Source organism: Hyperolius riggenbachi, chromosome 2, assembly GCF_040937935.1.
Source record: "Hyperolius riggenbachi isolate aHypRig1 chromosome 2, aHypRig1.pri, whole genome shotgun sequence".
NCBI lineage: Eukaryota > Metazoa > Chordata > Amphibia > Anura > Hyperoliidae > Hyperolius > Hyperolius riggenbachi.
In genome coordinates this window covers 403,990,381-404,010,881 of record NC_090647.1, presented here as the reverse complement: position 1 = coordinate 404,010,881, position 20,501 = coordinate 403,990,381, and the positions used below count along the sequence as shown (strand labels likewise).

General features: G+C 42.2%; 1 protein-coding gene across 6 annotated transcripts in view; it reads right to left on the bottom strand.

The window, feature by feature from the left end:
- The window catches only part of BLZF1 (basic leucine zipper nuclear factor 1), a 41,799-nt gene that overhangs the window by 9,533 nt on the left and 11,765 nt on the right, over positions 1-20,501 (bottom strand). For all 6 annotated transcript variants that reach the window (XM_068269807.1, XM_068269809.1, XM_068269808.1 and 3 more), the window contains 2 exons: positions 15,934-16,361; positions 2,269-2,468 (listed from right to left, as the gene is read on the bottom strand). In XM_068269807.1, the coding sequence (XP_068125908.1) occupies positions 2,269-2,468; positions 15,934-16,361 (628 nt within the window). The remainder of the gene's footprint in view (positions 1-2,268; positions 2,469-15,933; positions 16,362-20,501) is intronic.

Here is a 20,501-nt window from a genome sequence, read left to right as displayed (position 1 = left end):
CATTTTTGCCAACTACTAACCCGCTATCCTGATAAATTGGGTGCCGCTACAGGTGCCAATGTAAATTAATTTATATAGAGGCTACGGTGGGCAATTTGGGCGCCAGAGTTTAGCTATAGCAGAGCCGGCTAGTGGCAATAGTGCCATAGATCGGTGACTGGCGACAATGGAGTTTGCACTTTAAAGGCAGATATAGAATGTGACATAACTACTTCGGCCTAGTGCACACCGAGCGGTTTTTAGAGCGATCCGCCGGCCGCATCCGCCTGTAAAAACGCTTGGCTAATGTATTGCAATGGGATGGTGCACACCGGCGGTTTGAGGTTTTTGCCCAGCCGCAAATGTGCCTCCTGCTGCACATTCGCGGTTTTCTGAAGCGTTTCATCCTCAATATAATGTATAGGAAAAACGCAAACCGCTCTGAAAAACGCTACTTCAGAGCGGTTTGCCAGGCGTTTTTGTTACAGAAGCTGTTCAGTAACAGCTTTTACTGTAACAATATGTGTAATCTGCTACACAAAAACGCACCCAAAACCACTAGGTATGTTTAGAAAACCTCTCTAAACATGCCTTACCTCTGTATACATTTTCTAAGGGGTGCATGCAACCTGTGTATTATCTGGATTTCCTTTGTGCAAGTAAACTTTGTGCCTATTGTATGCATCATCGAACTATACAGCAATAAAGAAGATATACAAGTAATACATAAAGATATAAACTACTATATAAATACTTTAGCAATAGTAATAGTCTATTTTGGACTTATTTTGAGCCCTTTTAGAAGGCAGTGTGTGACTAGTGATGGTCATGTTTAGGATAACTCATGGAGAAGCATGTGATCAGTTTGGTCAGGTGATAGATATGGAAGTCTCTGATTTGCTAGTCATGATCATGTACTTAAGAAGGATGTGAAATTAGAGCTTTGCAAATCTATCATCTGATCAAACAATTCACTTGCTTCTCCATGAGTTCTAGACATGACCATACAGTACATAAAGTTGTACTATACTGTGCAAGAAAAAACCAATAGTAATACAGTGAAGCTCATAATTCCCTCTTTAAAAAAGTGGCTATGTTTAATTTTTCTGTGATGACTCATTATAAGCTCATTAATGAAAACAAACAGGTTTTTTTTGCAACATAGAAATACTTTTAAAGTGTACCAATGTGAAATGAGAAAAACATGGGTACACAAGTAGTACCGAGTGAATTTGAAATTGCCTGTGCTTTCATTTGCTTTTTTCACTGCTAGAGTTAATAAACCCAGTTTAGTATATATGGAAATGAGACCGTTTAAACCAGTGGTCCTCAAACTAAGGCCCGCGGGCCGAATGTGGTCCCCTGAGGCTTTTTTTACCGGCCCCCCCACACACAAAATGTATTCGTTATAGATGCGGTCAGCTACATCTTTAAATATTGGTGGTCCATAGAATAGCAGTGCTGGCACCACCCATCCACATGGAAGCAAGAAAGCAGTCATTTGCTGGTTTCCAATCAAATTCCACATCAGGCGACACTGCTATCCAATTGGACTGCATGTTGTCACCTGGGTATGCTTCACTGTCTGGCCCGCAAAGACTTCTACATCATTTTATGTATACTCTGGCCTCCCAGCAGTCTGAAGTATGTTGACCCGGCCCTCGACCCAAAACGTTTGGGGACCCCTGGTTTAAACACTAATCTCACTGAGCAAACAATTCTGATATCAAGAGAGTGCTGCAAAACTAATTTTTTTTTTTTTGGAGCTTAATGAACCAGTTTACCTTACACTAAAACATGTTTGCTGTACCCACTTAAAATTTAAAATGTAACCTCTTAAATTAAAAAGACATCAGGAAAGGATTATATATTATTGCTTCTACGCATGCAGTTAATTATCTATCGAGGTTAATTTCTAGTTTAGGTTTGCTGTAAGTCAGGTGAGGATACTTTCCTATGAAGAGCAGAATTCTTTGCCAAAAATCTAGCAAGTATACGCTTGCCCCCGAACCTCCCCATTGGACCATCGGCCAATGCCATTGTTCTCCTAGTCATTTAACCTGCTCTGAGCTTTCTCTGTCATCCCTTCATAGTAACAGAATGCATCAGTAACTGCTGAGCTAGAGATGTGCCTGTACATAACTTGGCCCAGAACTGTGGCCCAAGTGAGCACATTCTGATCCCTGCAGGCAAAAATAATTGTGTGTGTATGTATGTGATGTGAATATAATAAAATTCCCTTGATTCCGGTCTTGAGCAGGCTTAAAAAGCAATTATGTGAAAAATTACCGACTCGCAAGGAATTTGCTTCTCCAAACATCACACTGTATGGACATGCGCTCTAGTTGTTCAGATAACTGTGCAGTGTTTCTTGCAAGAGCCTCATTTTCCAAAATAAGCTGGTTTTTCTCCCGAGCAGTACGCTCAAAATGATATTGTAAATCATCACCAACGGATGCTACTAGCAATTTCTTTAATTCCCGATTAACCTTAAACAGAAAAAAAAATTAAATCATAAAAACAGTAACTGTGCATCAATCCAAACAATATCACAATTAACATACAAACATAAATAAAGGTGTAAGGTTTCTATTGTTCTCAAAAGAATCCACATATGCATTCAAGGAACACAGTTGTGACCAGAGGCATCTTTAAGCACTGGCAGAACAGGCAGTCGCCTGGAGAGAAAAGTTGTCTGGAAGGGGCTGTAAATTGTCAGTTCAGGGGAAAAAAAATATTTTTCCAGTCCCGAGAGCTTTCTGTCCTATGCACAATTGTTCTAAATGACTTGTAGACAGTCCCTACTCAGTGAGTAGCAGGGTCTTGTGTGCAGGCCCTGTCCCCAGCCTCTCCACTCTATCCCCAAGTCCCTGGCAGACACTGCATAGGTGTGAACATGTGCACGTTCAGCCTTGGCATCAACCAGCACAGCCGGGCTCTTCCAGCAGCATTACTACAGATCACACCAAAATGTCCTATAGAGGGGGTGACATTACCTGGCTAGGGAACAAAGAAAAGCTGGTGTATTAAACCAGGATAGTGCCTGATCTCACTCGTCCTCCACAAACTGCACTGTGCATACTTCAGTGTTGTGCTGAGCAGAGGACAGAGACAGGGAGAAATTCCTTCCACCCATCCTCCTCCCCCCTGCAAAGTGTGCAAGTCTGAAGGACTGGATGAAAGAAGTAAAACGGAGCTACAGAGAGATGGCAGCTTGGGGGAGATAGTGAGTGTTGCTAGCGGGAGATTGTGTGTGATTCCACAGATGCATTGGATGAGTGTAATGTCCCCTGGTTTCATGTGTATGTGTATGTAAAGTTATAAAGAGTGAGACAATTAGAGTTTATATATATGAAGTGTATGTGTGTACAGAAAGTGGTTAAAGAGAACCTGTACTGAGTAAAATTATTTAAAATAAACACATGAGGTAACTTCATATTAACATTACATAGTTACCTCGCCATCAGTTTCTCCCAGAAGCTCACCATTTTCTTCTGACAATAATCCCTTCCAGTTCTGACAACATTTTGTCAGAACTGAAATATATCAGTTGCTGTCAGTTATATATCAGTTGCTGTCAGTTACATCTGAGAGGAGAACTGATGTGTCCATGTTTCCTTATGGCTCAAGTGGGCGATGTTACAGTTTAACTGTGTGCTGACCAGAAAGCTGTTATGGGGTAATGGCCATTTCTAAAATAGAGGACGGAGAATTCCATTGATCACAGTGGATAAACAGGACGCAGGAGAGGAGAAGAAATTGAGGAGTAGTCTACACAGGAGGTAAATATGACTTATGTATGCTTATTTTGACTTTTAATTTTCAGTTCAGGTTTTCTTTAAGACAGTCATAATATCCTACCATAATATTATTATGAATTTATACAGCACTGACATCTTCTGCAGCACTTTACTAAGACATAGTGATGTCACATTGACTATCCTCAGAGGAGTACATAATGTAATCCTACCATAGGAATAGTTTAATGCCCTACCATATTATTATTATTATGTATTTATATAGCACCAACATTGTCTGCAGCACTGTACAGAGTACACTGTCATGTCACTAACAGTCCTCAGAGGAGCTCACAATCTAATCTCTACCATAGTCATAGTCTAATGTCCTACCATATTATAATGTATTTATATAGCAGTGACATCTTCTGCAGCACTTTACAGATCACATAGTTATGTCACTGACTGTTCTCAGCGGAGCTCACAATCTAATCCCTACAATAGTTATAGTCTAATATTTTCACTATAGGATTGTTTGGGGGGGGGACCAGTTGACTTATTAGTATGTTTTTAGGATGTAGGAGAATATGACGTGTCTGAATGAACTCCAGGGGTAGATAGAAACTCCATGCAGACTTTGCCCTGGCCAATGTTCAAAACTTGAACTCAGCACTATAATACAATAGTGCTATCCCCATGCCTCTATTCCACTTATATCTATCTGCTCATCCATGTCATGAATTGTGACTGATCCCTCTACTATCCCTCCTCCTTCCATTCTACGCCTATTATCTCACTACACTACCAACACATAGTGCTTTTCTCCAGAATGGGTTATGAATAGCTAAACTATTGTAACATCTCACTGTCAGTGCTTCAATGTCATGATATACCCACTCCAGTCCAATTCTCACAGGCAGTAACATACTGTATATCCTCGACAAGTCTAGAAAGGTTTTGCACGTCCCATAATGTTTGTGAAAAAGTATTCTGAAATGAAGATGGTTTTGCTTGATAATCTAATCCTGCAATGTGAAGGACATAATACCTTAAATTGTCCTTTGGGGACATGATTTTGGGACTTGTAGTGTGGGTGCTGCTTTTAATTGAGGTTCATAGTAGCAGCATGTGCTGAGCTTGATCATCCACAAGGCAAACCTAGACAGCTGCCCGAGTGTTATATCATATGCAAAGTGATCTATAGTGTGTGAGATTTTTATGGGGGGGGGGGGGGGAGGTTTTTTTGCCTGGAGTGACAAAAAGTCTATAAATGTCCCTGGTTGTGACATTTTGAGGGAGTATATGCAGAAATCTTCTCTTAACCTAGGCTTAGGTTGTCGCTAGGTCTTTTAACAAGACATTGACCCAAAGCATACATCAGAATTAGTCCACCAGTTCCTCAAGGATACCAAAACCAAGATCCTGGAGTGGCCCGCACAGAGCCCAGACCTCAATCCTATTGAGAATCTGTGGCGGGTGCTCAAAGTGAATGTCCATGCTCGGAAACCATGCCATTTGGACCAGTTTGCAATGGAAGAATGGGCCAAAATCCGTCAGGAGACCTGTGCCAACCTAGTAAAGAACTACTCTAAGAGATTGTTGTTCGTTGTGGCGATTTGTGTTAGATGTCTCACTTTTGCCCATTCTTGTTTCATCTTGGTGCATCAATAAAATATCCTAATTAAACTTAGTGGACATTGTTTTTTATAATTTGTTTCCAAAATAAATGCTTGTTAATGGTCATTTTAATAGAGAAAGCAAGAGTGTTGTCTAATTTCATAAAGGTGTGTGTAATAATTTTGGCCATAACTGTACCATCCACCAAATGAAAAAAAATAAAAAATAAATTAGATGCATGTCATGCAGAGGATTGCGGATGGGACAACAAATCCTATGAAAGCTCGGATCTCCAAGAGGATTTGAGATTTGAATCCTACCCCTTCATTTCCACAATTAGAATAAAATGAATCCTATGGCACCGGAAGCAACAATAGACGACTCCAACAAAGGGGTAAAGTTAACGCACATTTTAAAGGGATCCATACGTGGTCCATATTTTTCCTCTTAGGTGTCCTGTCTCATTAGTAACAGCGCTGCCTGTGATCACGTGATGCTTGGGTGATCCCAGACGGCACTGGCAACATAGAGACAGCCAACGTGGAAGAAGATTGGCCAGGTGTAAATCCTGGAGCGGCGCGTTAACTTCACCCTGCACTTGGGGGGGGCTCTCTCTGGCTGCCTACACTGAGGGGGCTCTCTATCTTACATATACTGGGGGGAAAGGGGTGCTCCCTAGCTACCTATAATTGAGGGGGGGGGGCTCCTAGCTGCCTATAATGGAAGGCTCTCTAGCTACCCATACTGCCTACTTCCACTAACGGGGCTCTGTGGCTACCTATAATGGGGGGATGGGGGGGTCTGGCTAACTATACTGAGGGCTCCTCCGGATACTTATTACAGGGGACACATCTGTACATAGGTACTGGAGGCACCATCGGGCTGGTTACCTAAAGGGGGGCTCCTCTAGGTGGCGCAACACAACAGTGTGCTACAGGGTGTGGGGGAGGGGGGGGGGCAATTTTCCCCAAGAGCTATTAGTACTAGTAGAAAGTGCCCTGTGAAAGTAAATATTGAGGGTTATGGCTATAACATGCAACACTAAAATTAGCATTGTAAGGATGGTGCAAATAGAGTAAAAGAAAACGTGGTTAATTTAGTAGTCAGCTCCCTAGCACAAAGCCCTGGGCAAGATGGATTTCCAGGAGAGTTTTAGAAAATGTTTTGAAAGACACAGGATATTAACGTGAATATTAATAACATGAGAAAATAAGGATTTTCCTAGCAAAGGAAGACAAAAACCCTTCAAATAGTGCAATTGATCAACCTGTGCCCCTAACTTAGTTTGTTCTAAAAATGTATATAAAAAAAAAAAAAAAGTTAACCTTAGAATTAGAAAGAAAGCTTGGGTTGCCCAATAGGACCAGACAATGCTGGATTTATGAAAACAGAAGTTCTGAAGAAAAACATGAGAACTAGGCGCAGCATCATTAACCTAGCACAAAACTTGGCCTGGTTTGACTGATACAGTGTGGGTTATGGGCCTTGGCGAAAGCATTTTTTTTTTTACTACTTGTTATCATAACCTAAGTGTGGCGGTAAATATTATTGCGACTTGAAAGAGCAGGTTCTCTGTGGAAAAAAGTACTTTATTTAACAGGATAGCTTTGTTTCATCTGTGTTATTTTATGTATACTTGACACTTTGATCAGGGCTATTAAGTCAGAAGAGGCAATTAGAGAATTTATTACAGGACAAGAAAAGATAAACTCTTGCTGATGCTGATGACTAGCTCTTGGCATTAAAGTGGACCTGAACTCTTGCATAGGACAAGGAACACATAACAGAAACACACCCTGTATGCATTTAAAGAGTTTAACCTGTGTAATTCCCCCTCGTTTGTATCTAAATCACTAGTTCTAATTGTATCCCTCCCCTATGTAGCATGAGATAAGCAGAAAAGCCCATTTGAAAGCACAGGCTGTAAACAATATGTCTGCTTCCATGAATCAGGAAGTAGAAACTGTGCAGATTAATTTTAGGATATAGGTTATTATGCTGTTGTGTATCTTTTAGATCAGAGAGGAGTTCTGAGTTCAGGTCCATCTTAAACAGAACTTAAGACTTCAATCCCCAATGGTTTAAGTATTCTGAATATATTCAGAAAATGTGTAAATTTCAAATGCACTAAAAATCAGAGGCTTAGCTAGAACTCACTGGGCCCCATAGCAAAACATTTTTCTGCCCCCCACTGCACATTGTTGTTTTAAGAAAGCCTCTCAGTGCAGGACTGTATATAAAGTGCCAGGTTACCAGCAAATATGTAGAAGGTGATGTAGTAAGTGCTGTGTTCAATAAGTTGTATTTCATAGGTTCCATTGGCAGCTCTTTCCCGATACAAGATGCACCTGAATTGACTAGCAGATCTCGAAATACAAGCTAAATTACACACTTTGCATTCAAAACAGATACAGTAAAGAAGGGTGTCAGCTTCAAGAACCAGTATGTTTTATACTGGACTCTTACACAATGTTGACGTACCCTTACGGAAGAGACCTGCCTAGTCTATCAATTAAAAACATAAATTTTACCTAGTGCTGCTAGACATTTTTTTATTTTCTGTGTTTCAAACAGCAGCACACCATTGACCACGCTTCTAAGCTGCAAATGAAATGAAACCAACAGAGGCATGCCGACCGATTCCCCCCCCCCCCCTAACTAAATTACATACCTGTATTTCATGACTTCTAGCACTAGCAAGATTATAACAATATCAGGGACGGTGTGTTCAACTGGCCTGCTCCTGATATTACACACACACACCCAGCAGCAGAAGCCAGAACACACAGTACACATACTGGTGCACACCACTCCAGCAGCCAAAATACAAATACTATAAGAACTTCTATAAATAAACAAAACTATTAGCTATATGGCTACTGAAAAGGTTAATAGACTGTTTCACTTTACTCTGAAGCTTATCTGTTAACTGTCTCAACGCAATGAGCGGCCTATCTTGTTTCGCTTTCCTCGTCGCCATGGCGACGAGCGGAGTGACGTCATGGACGTCAGTCGACGTCCTGACGTCAGAGCCGCCCGATCCAGCCCCTAGCGCCGGCCGGAACTGTTTGTTTTGGCTGCGCTGGGCTCGGGCGGCTGGGGGGACCCTCTTTCGCCGCTGCACGCGGCGGATCGCCGCGGAGCGGCGGCGATCGGGCAGCACACGCGGCTGGCAAAGTGCCGGCTGCGTGTGCTGCTTTTTTCAGAACGAAAATCGGCCCAGCAGGGCCTGAGCGGCGACCTCCGGCGGCATACCCCGAGCTTAGCTCGGGATTACCGCCAAGGAGGTTAAAACATGGAATCTCAAACTGACATGTTTCGGACCTACTGGTAGTAGACATCTGACAGAACCGACAGGTTTTGGACCAGCCCATCTCTCCATGGGGGATTCTCAGCAAAACCTTTATTCTTTATAAAGACACACCTAAAAAAGACTTACACAAAGATGCTGGCCTTCCTCCCTGCTCACCATACACTTTTCTGGCAGTTGGATGGAGCAACTGCCATTCACTAAATGCTTTTGAAAATAAAGAAATCCCTGAGAATCCCCCATGAGGAGATGGTATAGTCCAAAATCTGTTGGTTCTGTCATATTTCTACCACTTACTGTAAGTGACAGTAACATGGGAGAACATGGGAGAAAAGTAATGTAAGGCTCATTTTACTCTGTATATGTTTACATATATTATAAATTTTAAGATTTTCGTGACAGTGGTCCTTTAACAACATGATTTAAATAGTATTGGTCAACCTATAGAGAAAATCTAGCCTGGTATAGATTATATGAATATGAGAATAAATTTGTATGTGTTTATACATATTTTAAATTGTAAAAAATTTTGTGACAGTGGTCCTTTAAGGCCCAAATTGAAAGCATAACTGTTTTAGATCATGCTGCTGTATGGATGGATTTAACACTGCCTTCCACTTTGAGGGGGGGAAGAGACACTGGAGGCTGAATGAGTTGAAACTAGGATTGAAGTGGGGAAAATTATCTCCCGTTATTTTAGGGAAAATTATACCACTGATGCTATAAGTATTTTGTGGGAGACAAAATACTCCCACAAAATTGATTCTGCTAATCAAAAACCGTTAACTATTAGTCAAAGATAACATAATTGAACACAAAATGCAGTTTTAAATGATGGTTTTTATTATTTAGTGAGGAAAAAAAACTCCAAATCTACATGGCCCTGTGTGAAAAAGTGATCCCCCCCCCTGTTAAAAAATAACTGTGGTTTATCACACCTGAGTTCAATTTCTATAGTCACCCCCAGGCCTGATTACTGCCACACCGGTTTCAATCAAGAAATCACTTAAGTAGGAGCTATCTGACACAGAGAAGTAGACCAAAAGCACCTCAAAAGCTAGACATCATGCCAAGATCCAAAAAAAATTCAGGAACAAATGAGAACAAAAGTACTGTAATTGAGATCTATCAGTCTGGTAAAGGTTAGAAAGCCATTTCTAAAGCTTTGGGACTCCAGCGAACCACAGTGAGAGCCATTATCCACAAATGGCAAAAACATGAAACAGTGATGAACCTTCCCAGGAGTGGCCGGCCGACCAAAATTACCCCAAGAGCGCAGAGAAAACTCATCCGAGAGGCCACAAAACACCCCAGGACAACATCTAAAGAACTGCAGGCCTCACTTGCCTCAATTAAGGTAAGTGTTCACGACTCCACCATAAGAAAGAGACTGGGTAAAAACTGCCTGACAATAAAACATTTACTAATAGCTCTGAAACCAAAACTTTCGAAATAAGATCCCATATAGATTGCCAAACTAGAAGGGTAATATATATGATTGAGTGTCCCTGCAAACTCAAATATGTAGGCAAAACTAAAAGAATGCTCAAGGAAAGGGTCCTTGAGCACTTACGTCATATTGAGGAGGGCGATGAGGAAAAGAGCCAACTAGCAGCACACTATGCTGAGGTACATGGAGGGAGCTTAGAAGGTACAACTGTCAAGGGAATATACAAACTCAATGTGTCGGCCCGAAGGGGTGACTTTGATGATTTGCTCTATTGTAAGGAGGCCATGTGGATATATAAGCTGAGAACTTTGTATCCGCATGGCCTCAATAGGGAGCTGGACTTGAAGGCATTTTTGCGTTTAGAGGCGTATAGATAGCTGTCTCCTCTTTTGCCGAGAAAATGAGGTCTGCATGGTGTGTCAGTATGATGCTGATTGACATGTGGGGTATTATAGATTTCCCCCCCTTTTGTTGTCCTCTTGGTTCCTCCTCTCGCTCTCTCTCCCTCCCCCTCATACGTTGGTTTGTCACTACTTCTAGGTTAGTTCCATAAAGAAGAAACGCTATTGTCCCGATTTAGGGACGAAAAACCTATAAATAGCTGCTGCTAAACCCTCCTTTCTATTGCTGCATTGCCATCTAATGGCAGCTTCAAGAATGGTTTGGCCTCGCAGTGTAAACTAAATGTATAAAACGAAATAGACTTCTGGCCCTATCAAAATGGAGAGGGGAGTGGACAGCACTAAGTATAAGAGAAGCGTCAAAGGAGGGGTGACGTCACACCCTGAAGAAACGCCCTAAGTGGCGTGAAACGCGTCGGTGGGCGGAGCTACGCCACGCTTGGCCAGGCCTGGAAAAGCCACATACTGCGCAAGAACGCCAGCAACGCGGAAGACGCCGAGCGAGGAGGAAAGGTGCTAGCGGAGACCCGACGGAGGATTAAGCTGGGACGCCAGCTGTGAAAGGGTCCGCACACCGCCCTCGGCGCTAATCTTCCTTACAGGAATTGTTGTTTGCAGCCGTCTGAGATGACCTGAACCCGGGGAGTGGTGAGACACAGATATGATGCCTCTATAGTGCAATATGGAACTGTTATAGCTGCCTGCCTATACACAATAGATAAGAGAACTTCTTGCTGCTACTTCTGGCTATAAACTTATTGTGCACTAACATCTGCTTACTATGGCTAAACTGGACTAACAATATACTATTAGGAACAAGCAGCCCAACCAAACTAACGGTTTTCTGACTGCCAAAAGCTAACTAGAGGATCCTTTTCTGCTATACTAACACAATGAACTACCCAGGTGGTACCACCTCAGATCAAATTTGTTAACAAACTGTATGTTTGTGGCGTATGCATGTATGAATGGAGGTTGAAGTATGAGGCTGGCCAGCAAAGTGGAATTTAAATAGCTCCGCTATATTTCTACTGTTTTTATCTGTTTTCCTTCCCCCCATTATCCCTGACCCTAGTTTTTTAATTCCCTAAGTTAACTCATAATAAAGATATTGTTTATACTTTAAAAGTACACGTGAGACCTTTTATTTAAATTTATCTAGCACTTGAGACTGGTTGTGTATTTGAGTGCAGTGCTAGTAAAAGTTGCATATAATTTATGGTGGACTATTAGCCCACAAGAAAGAGATGCTACAGCATGCACTGATATGCAGATCCAAGAGGTTTAGTCACCTCGACTACTTAGTAATCCAAATCTACATGGCCCTGTGTGAAAAAGTGATTGCCCCCCCCCCCCCCCCTGTTAAAAAATAACTGGTTTATCACACCTGAGTTCAATTTCTATAGTCACTCCCAGGCCTGATTACTGCCACACCTGTTTCAATCAAGAAATCACTTAAGTAGAAGCTATCTGACACAGAGAAGTAGACCAAAAGCACCTCAAAAGCTAGACATCATGCCAAGATCCAAAAAAATTCAGGAACAAATGAGAACAAAAGTACTGTAATTGAGATCTATCAGTCTGGTAAAGGTTAGAAAGCCATTTCTAAAGCTTTGGGACTCCAGCGAACCACAGTGAGAGCCATTATCCACAAATGGCAAAAACATGAAACAGTGATGAACCTTCCCAGGAGTGGCCGGCCGACCAGAATTACCCCAAGAGCGCAGAGAAAACTCATCCGAGAGGCCACAAAACACCCCAGGACAACATCTAAAGAACTGCAGGCCTCACTTGCCTCAATTAAGGTAAGTGTTCACGACTCCACCATAAGAAAGAGACTGGGTAAAAACTGCCTGCATGGCAGATTTGCAAGGCACAAACCACTTTTAAGCAAAAAGAACATTAAGGTTCGTCTCAATTTTGCTAAAAAAAAACATCTCAATGATTGCCAAGACTTTTGGGAAAATACCTTGTGGACCGATGAGACAAAAGTTTTAACTTTTTGTAAGGTGCGTGTCCCGTTACATCTGGCGTAGAAGTAACACAGCATTTCAGCAAAAGAACATCATACCAACAGTAAAATATTGTGGTGGTAGTGTGATGGTCTGGGGTTGTTTTGCTGCTTCAGGACCTGGAAGGCTTGCTGTGATAGATGGAACCATGAATTCTACTGTCTACCAAAAAATCCTGAAGGAGAATGTCCGGCCATCTGTTCGTCAACTCAAGCTGAAGCGATCTTGGGTGCTGCAGCCGGACAATGACCCAAAACACGCCAGCAAATCCACCTCTGAATGGCTGAAGAAAAACAAAATGAAGACTTTGGAGTGGCCTAGTCAACGTCCTGACCTGAATTTTATTGAGATGTTGTGGCAGGACCTTAAAAAGGCGGTTCATGCTAGAAAACCCTCAAATAAAGCTGAATTACAACAATTCTGCAAAGATGAGTGGGCCAAAATTTCTCCAGAGCGCTGTAAAAGACTCGTTGCAAGTTATCGCAAACGCTTGATTGCAGTTATTGCTGCTAAGGGTGGCCCAACCAGTTATTAGGTTCAGGGGGAAATTTCTTTTTCACACAGGGCCATGTAGGTTTTGAGTTTTTTTTTCTCACTAAATAATAAAAACCATCATTTAAAACTGCATTTTGTGTTCAATTATGTTATCTTTGACTAATAGTTAACGGTTTTTGATGAGCAGAAACATTTCAGTGTGACAAACATGCAAAAGAATAAGAAATCAGGAAGGGGGCAAATAGTTTTTCACACCACTGAATATATATATATATATATATATATATATATATATATATATATATATATATATATATATATATATATATATATATATATATATATATATATATATATAACAGATTAGTTGCGCCTAGCAGATTATCCGGTTTGGTCTGATGCTCCTGGTGAAGATTGTGATCCGCCAGGTTAGGAGGGCCATTTCCTTTATTGTATATGTTTTATTAGATAATAAGAAAACACACAAACACACTAAAATTATTATGTTGCATGAGAGGATATGTATTTGGAGTACTGATTAGCGAGTGTGAACTAATATTGTGTGTGTGTGTTTGCATACCACGCATGTATGCACTATATTTTAACCACTTCTGTGCCGGGGGGTATTTTTCTGATCGGTGCTGCGTGGGCTCTCCAGCCCACAGCACCGATCAGATAGCAGCCAGAGCGATCAGACTTCCCCCCTTTTTTCCCCACTAGGGGGATGTCCTGCTGGGGGGGGGGGGGGTGTCTGATCGCCACCGGCTGCTTGCACTTGTGGGGGGGGCTCTTCAAAGCCTGCGCCTGATGGGATAGGCTTTAGCCTATCAGATGCCGGCGATCCCCGGCCAATCAGAGGCCGGGGATCGCCGATCTCCTCTACGGCGCTGCTGCGCAGTAGCGCCGTATATATATGTAAACACCGAGGAAGATCTTCCCCTGCGTGTTTACATTTACCCTGCAAGCCGCGATCGGCGGCTCGCAGGGTGTTCATCGAGACACCCTCCGTGAACTGACATGGAACGGCCGCTCGTACGAGCGGCCGTTTCCATGGAATCCACTTTAGGATTCAGGGGCGTACTTAAGCGTACGCAGAATCCTGAAGTGGTTAATGTGTGATGGTTGCTGAGATGGTTTATTTTTGTAATTTGAGATTTTGATGTTTTTCAAATTTACATGTTAAGGATTTGTATCACTTTTTTCCTGCCACTAGGGAATGATATAGCCTTTATGTAACATTACTTAGCTAGCGACAGGCAATCAGGGAGATTTGGGTGACCGCTATCAGGGGAAGTTTGGGCGTCTGCAGGGCCCAAAAAGTATCTTAAAAAAAATGTTGGTGGATTAGCAAGGGGGGATGGTTAAGGTTAGCCAGGGGGCTAACCTTTCTGACACATTTTTTATTTTGTAGTTAACTTTTCATTTTTTGACTCAAGTCGCTTTTTCAATCACTGCAGACTATAAGGGTTTCTGGGGGTTAATAACGTGAGCAGTATCTTTGGTGTGCTGTATATACCAGTTTTATTAATGTGCAATAGAGCAAGAGGGATAACTCTCATCTGTTACGCCAGTGTTTATTGTGATATTGGGAATGCTGTAGATGTGATATACTTGGACTTTGCAAAGGCCTTCGACACTGTTCCCCACAAAAGTCTGGTGCAAAAGTTGAGGATGCAAGGACTGGGGAAGAGTCTGTGTGCATGGATAGGGAACTGGCTAATGGACAGAAAACAGAGTGGTGGTCAATGGATCATACTAAAAATGGGTGGCTGTTAGCAGTGGGGTCCCACAGGGGTCTGTACTGGGTCCAGTGCTCTTCAATATATTTATTGATGATCTAGATGCAGTACAAAGCAATGTTGCTATTTTTGCAGATGATACAAAATTGTGCAGAATCATCAACTCTCAGGAAGATAGTGACATATTGCAACAGGATCTGAATAGGATGGCTATATGGGCACATAAATGGCAGATGAAATTCAATGTTGAAAAAATGTGAAGTCATGCATTTTGATCGTACCAATGGTCTAGCACCATACAAAATAAATGGGATACAGTTGGGGACATCAAACTTGGAGAAGGACTCAGGAGTACTCATCGACAACAAGTTAAATAATCGTATTCAATGCCAAGCCGCTGCAGCTAAAGCTCATAAAATTTTGGGATGCATTAAAAGGGAAATAAAAACTCAAGATGCTTGAATAATACTGCCCCTGTTTAACTCTCTAGTAAGGCCACATCTGGAATATGGAATTCAGTTCTGGGCACATTACAGAAAAGATATTGCAGTTTTAGAGAAGGTGCAGAGACGAGCAACAAAATTAATATGAGGGATGGAAGGGCTCACTTACGAAGTAAGGTTAGATAAACTGGGTTTATTTAGTCTAGAGAAAAAAAAGACGCCTCAGAAGGGATCTAATTAACATGTATAAATACATCAGAGGGCAATATAAAAGCTTGGCGGATGAGCTTTTTGTCCCTAGGCCTTCACAAAGGACTAGAGGACATGATCTGCGCAAGGAGGAAAAACGTTTTAGCCATTTATTTAGGAAAGGGTTATTTACAGTAAGAGTGATTAAGATGTGGAATGCATTGCCACAGGAAGTAGTTATGGCACATTCTATAACTGCATTTAAAGGGGGCTTAGATGCTTTCCTTGTGTTGAAAGATATCCGTGGCTATAATTGCTAGGTAATGCCCAGTAGTGTTGATCCAGGGATTTTATCTGATTGCCACCTGGAGTCGGGAAGGAATTTTCTCCCTTTTGGGGCTAATTGGACCATGCCTTGTAAGGTTTCACCTTCCTCTGGATCAACAGGGATATGTGAGGGAGCAGGCTGGTGTTGTACTTTGTTTTCTGGTTGAACTCAAACGACGTATGTCTTTTTTCAACCCAAATAACTATGCAACTCTATAACTTATCACTTCTTACCTCAGTCTGCACTTTAAGCTGATTACAAAGACCTTCTTTATCTTGAAGCAGCCGTTTCTCTGAGTTTTTTAGTTTTTCCAAAGTACTTTTCATTTCACTCAGCTGCTTCCATGGATCAGTCATGCAGTCACTATTGTCTACTTTACTGTGTCCATTGGGCTCCTGAGTTTTAGCATGTTTGGTGAGCACTGTGTGGGTGATTGCAGCTTTTGGAACCACAATCCTGATTGCTTCAATTTCCACTGCTTTATCCGTTTGAATTTTACCCAAGTGTAGGACTCCAGGGCTTATTGACGAAGTTGGTGAAATTTTCCTTTTTGGGCTATGAACTACTTTTGTGTGTGGAGTGTTTACTTCTACAGATTTCAAAGGCTCCTCTGTTTCCATGCCATCACCTGTCCCGCGAATAGGTGGAGAAGCTGCCATTGCTAAAACAAACAGACACAAAGAATATTTATCACCATCAAAAATTAAGAAAACAGGTTGTTGTAATGACAGGGAATCTCAGGGAAGGCGACAGGCGGCACCATTTTATTTGAGGTCTTCTATTGACCATTTTGTGCGCGCTACTTTTTCGGGGTTCCCAGTGCACGGGCCCCATATGTGAGTTTTTCTTTTATCCTTGTTTTTAAATTGTTTTACTTGTTATGTAATAAAGACAGTTTACACTTAGATGTGCCGTACATCTCTTTCATGTCACTATCCTACTGGACTCCCCTTTGGCGAGTCTCTGCGACCTCAGGATATCTACTATATTCAGAAGGAATCTGTGGTGTGCAACATCGCTGGTGAAACGACACCATTTGAAAGTTCTACGGACCATCTATCAAACTCGTTTACAACCTTATAATGTGGGTTGTTGGAATCTGGTAAGCCTTGCGTATTTACCTTTGTGTTCGAAGATCCTGTATACCAGAAAATGATGAAAGTTGTATTACTATAGACCTGCGCCGATTTTATATATTCATTGCTTGTGTGAACTTTTGGACATTGTCCTTCTCGGCTGTGGTCACCTTCTGCCTTGGCGCTAACACTTGTTGTTTATTTTTGTGTTTACGTACTTGGTCACCCCCCATAAGAAGATGGGCTAGTCCAAAATCTGTCGGTAACGTCAGATTTCTACTACTTACTGTAAGTGACAGCAACATAGGAGAAAAATAATTTATGGCTCATTTTACTCTGGAAGAAATGTACTTCTTATTTGTCTAGGTTTACATATATTTTAAATGTTAAGATTTTTACTACAGAGGTCCTTTAATAACATATGCAGTAACTTGCCACAGTTAAAGTCACTCATGTAACAGAGCCCTAAGCCCAGGTCATCTTAACAAAAAGTAACTAAGGAGTGTAGATGCACACTACATTGTGCGTAATTAAGTGGGCCACACTGGAAGCTCCGAACTTGTGATTCCTTTGTTCTAAGACAGACCCTGCTTTTGGGTAACTACTCAACAACTGCTTTGGGGTGTGTGAGCTGACTTCAATATTACTGCTTGATGAGTGTGGGCAAGGCCCCATGGGCTTTCCTGTCTCTACAAGTATTAATGAGGTACCTATGTGCCAGTAGCACTTCTAGGTTCCCCCTTTTCAAAAGCAGTTGAAAAAATTAACCTCAGGATGTATTTATTAAAACAATAAAACCTCCCAGCCAAGGATTCATGGGAGGGAAGAAGCCTGGGTTCATTTGAGCAAAGAATGAATTATCTGTCTCTAGGGGCGACGGATTGTAGGTGTGCACCTCACCAAAAACAGTGTTTTATAGAAGTGAATAATAATAATAACTAGTGCACAGATGCCAGGAAAGTTTTATGTGTATTGTTAAAACAATAATCCTTTATTAAGAAATTCATAAAAAGTACTCATGAAGCAGATTATAATATGTAACAGTCAGACGCATATTTAGAATTACCTGTACCAACACAGATCTTACATAGCTGGATCATACTGGCTAAGAAATGTGGATGGCCTATTCATCAGCAAGTTCCTCAGTCGGGCTCCCGAATACTTCCAAAGCCGCCACCTCCCTCCCCCCAGCAGCAGAGAGCAGTCTCTTCAGACTCACTTTAAAGGACAACGGAAGCAAGAGGAATATGGAAGCTGCCATATTTATTCCCTTTTAAAGTGTACGAGAGCTAACAAACTAAAAGTTTCATACATACCTGGGGCTTCCTCCATCCCCATCCACACAGATCGCTTCCACGCCGCCATCCTCCGCCGGTACCTAGTCCCGTACCTTCCTCCAGTCGCGGCCAGTCTGCGCAAGAAAAGTGCGCCCTCTACATATCTCTCCAGCAGCACTTCACTTGTGTCAGACTGGCTGAAACAACGGGACCCGGTACCGGCGCAAGAGAAGGCGGAACACAGCGGCGTGGGAGCAATCTGTGTGGATGAGGCTGGAGAAAGCTCCAGGTATGTATAAAACTTTAAGTTTACGTCAGCACTGGTTTCCTTTAAGCAATACCAGTTACATAGCTATCCTGCTGATCTTCTGCTTCTAAAATTTTTAGCCATAGACCCTAAACAAGCATGCAGAAGATCAGGTATATGCTCGTTTCTGGGGTTATTCAGACACTACTGCAGCCAAATAGATCAGCTGGGCTGCCAGGCAACTGGTTTTGTTTAGAAATAAATAAATAAATATGGCAGCCACCATATTCTTCTCACTTCAGTTCTCCTTTAAAAGAGACTATTAAAGGCACTATACATTAGCATTTAAAAAGTATATTATATCACAATTCTCTTTGCATTGGTTTTAATAAGTCTATCCAACTGTCTCATCTACTGAGTGAGCAATTCTGTACAAAAAGATCCTAGTAGTTGAGCAGTATGTAATGAAGAAGGGGTTCTAACATCTGATATGGTGATGTAGATTAATCCTCTGTGGCCCAGATATTCAAACTTTTAATACAAATATTCACCTTTGCAAAAACAGCCTCTGCATTGCTTAGACATGCGTTTTGTATCCTACATGGCGGTGCCATGCAATAGGGTGACTAGCAATAGGGTGCTTGTCTGTCATCTTGCAGCAAGTAAGTCCCTTAAAGTTGACTAAGCTCTAGGTAAAGGCAGTCTCTACCAGTAAAACTCAAATTAAAGAAAGAAAATTCTCACAGCAATTATATTGATTATCAGCATAGCAGAACTACAGTCTAGCAAAGCCTTTCTCAAACTTTTTACCCTGGAGGAACCCTGCAAATAACTTTTTGATCTCAAGGAACCCCTGCATGTATTTTGCAGGGGGCATGGTCTTTAAAGGATACCACAGTCGAAAAAGAAGTTTGTAGCAGTGTGTGGGGGGGTTAAAATTACATACCGTTAGCCAGTCCTGCCCCCTCCGTCTGCCGCCGTTAGTCTCCTATAAGTCCCGGTGCCCGGCTACTTGATTGACCCCCCACCCGGACATACTGCGCCCTGTGCGCACAGTATGTCCTCCCCTCTTCGCTTCTGGCCGGCGCATAGCGATCGGCTCAGAAGCACGTTAATTCCTCTGCCTCCTCTGCGCTGCATGTGCGCTCCATTACACTTAGCGTCACATGATTAGCATGTGACGCTAAGTGTAATGGAGCGCACACGCAGCGCAGAGGAGGCAGAGTAATGAACGTGCTTCTGAGCCGATCGCTATGCGCCGGCCAGAAGCGAAGAGGGGATGACATACTGTGCGCACAGGGTGCAGTATGTCCGGGTGGGGGGTCAATCAAGTCGCCGGGCACCGGGACTTATAGGAGACTAACGGCGGCAGACGGAGGGGGCAGGACTGGCTAACGGTATGTAATTTTAACCCCCCACACACTGCTGCAAACTTCTTTTTCGACTGTGGTATCCTTTAAAAGTAGGTGAGGCTGTTTATTTCACTACTCCCTATTACACTCATTATACTTATACTTATTCTCCCTATCCTGGTGCTTTTCTTACAGTACCCCTGTTTAATGTGCTCTACCATACTCTCCCATGATGGGGGGAAACCGCTAATTAATCCCAAAGATGGCGAAGAGTACACAAGGAACCCTGGGGTTTCAGGGAACCCTTGTTGAGAAAGCCTGATCTAGCATAAGCATGCACTTTAAAACGTCTTCCTGGTCTTCATTGAGTTATGCTACCTGTTCTTGACTAGAACTGCTCAATAAGATGCAAGTTTTTTTCTGGTTTACCTGAAATCAGAACCCTGAAGTGAAAGGCTTGAGACGGCCCCTGAAAACTACCTTGGCAGAGTCCAATCTAGCATTTACAAGGTTTTACATTACAGCCTGACTGCAGAGAACCTGTCATTTACAGTCCTGGGATCTTGAAATGAATCTGAAAATTTAATGACATCCCCCTGGTGGGTACTTACCTCAAGACCCTAACAAGGCTTACCCCATCCTCCTCCATTCCATGGTAGCACTATCACTGTGGGACAGAGGAAGACGGGGGAAGCCTCATTAGGATCTTGAAGCTTTCCCCTCCCAAGGTAAGTATCCCCGAGGGGATGTTTTTCTCATTACAGTGTCTCTTTAAAGGATACCCGAGGTGACATGTGACCTGATGAGATAGACATGTGTATGTAAAGTACCAGGCACACACATAACTAT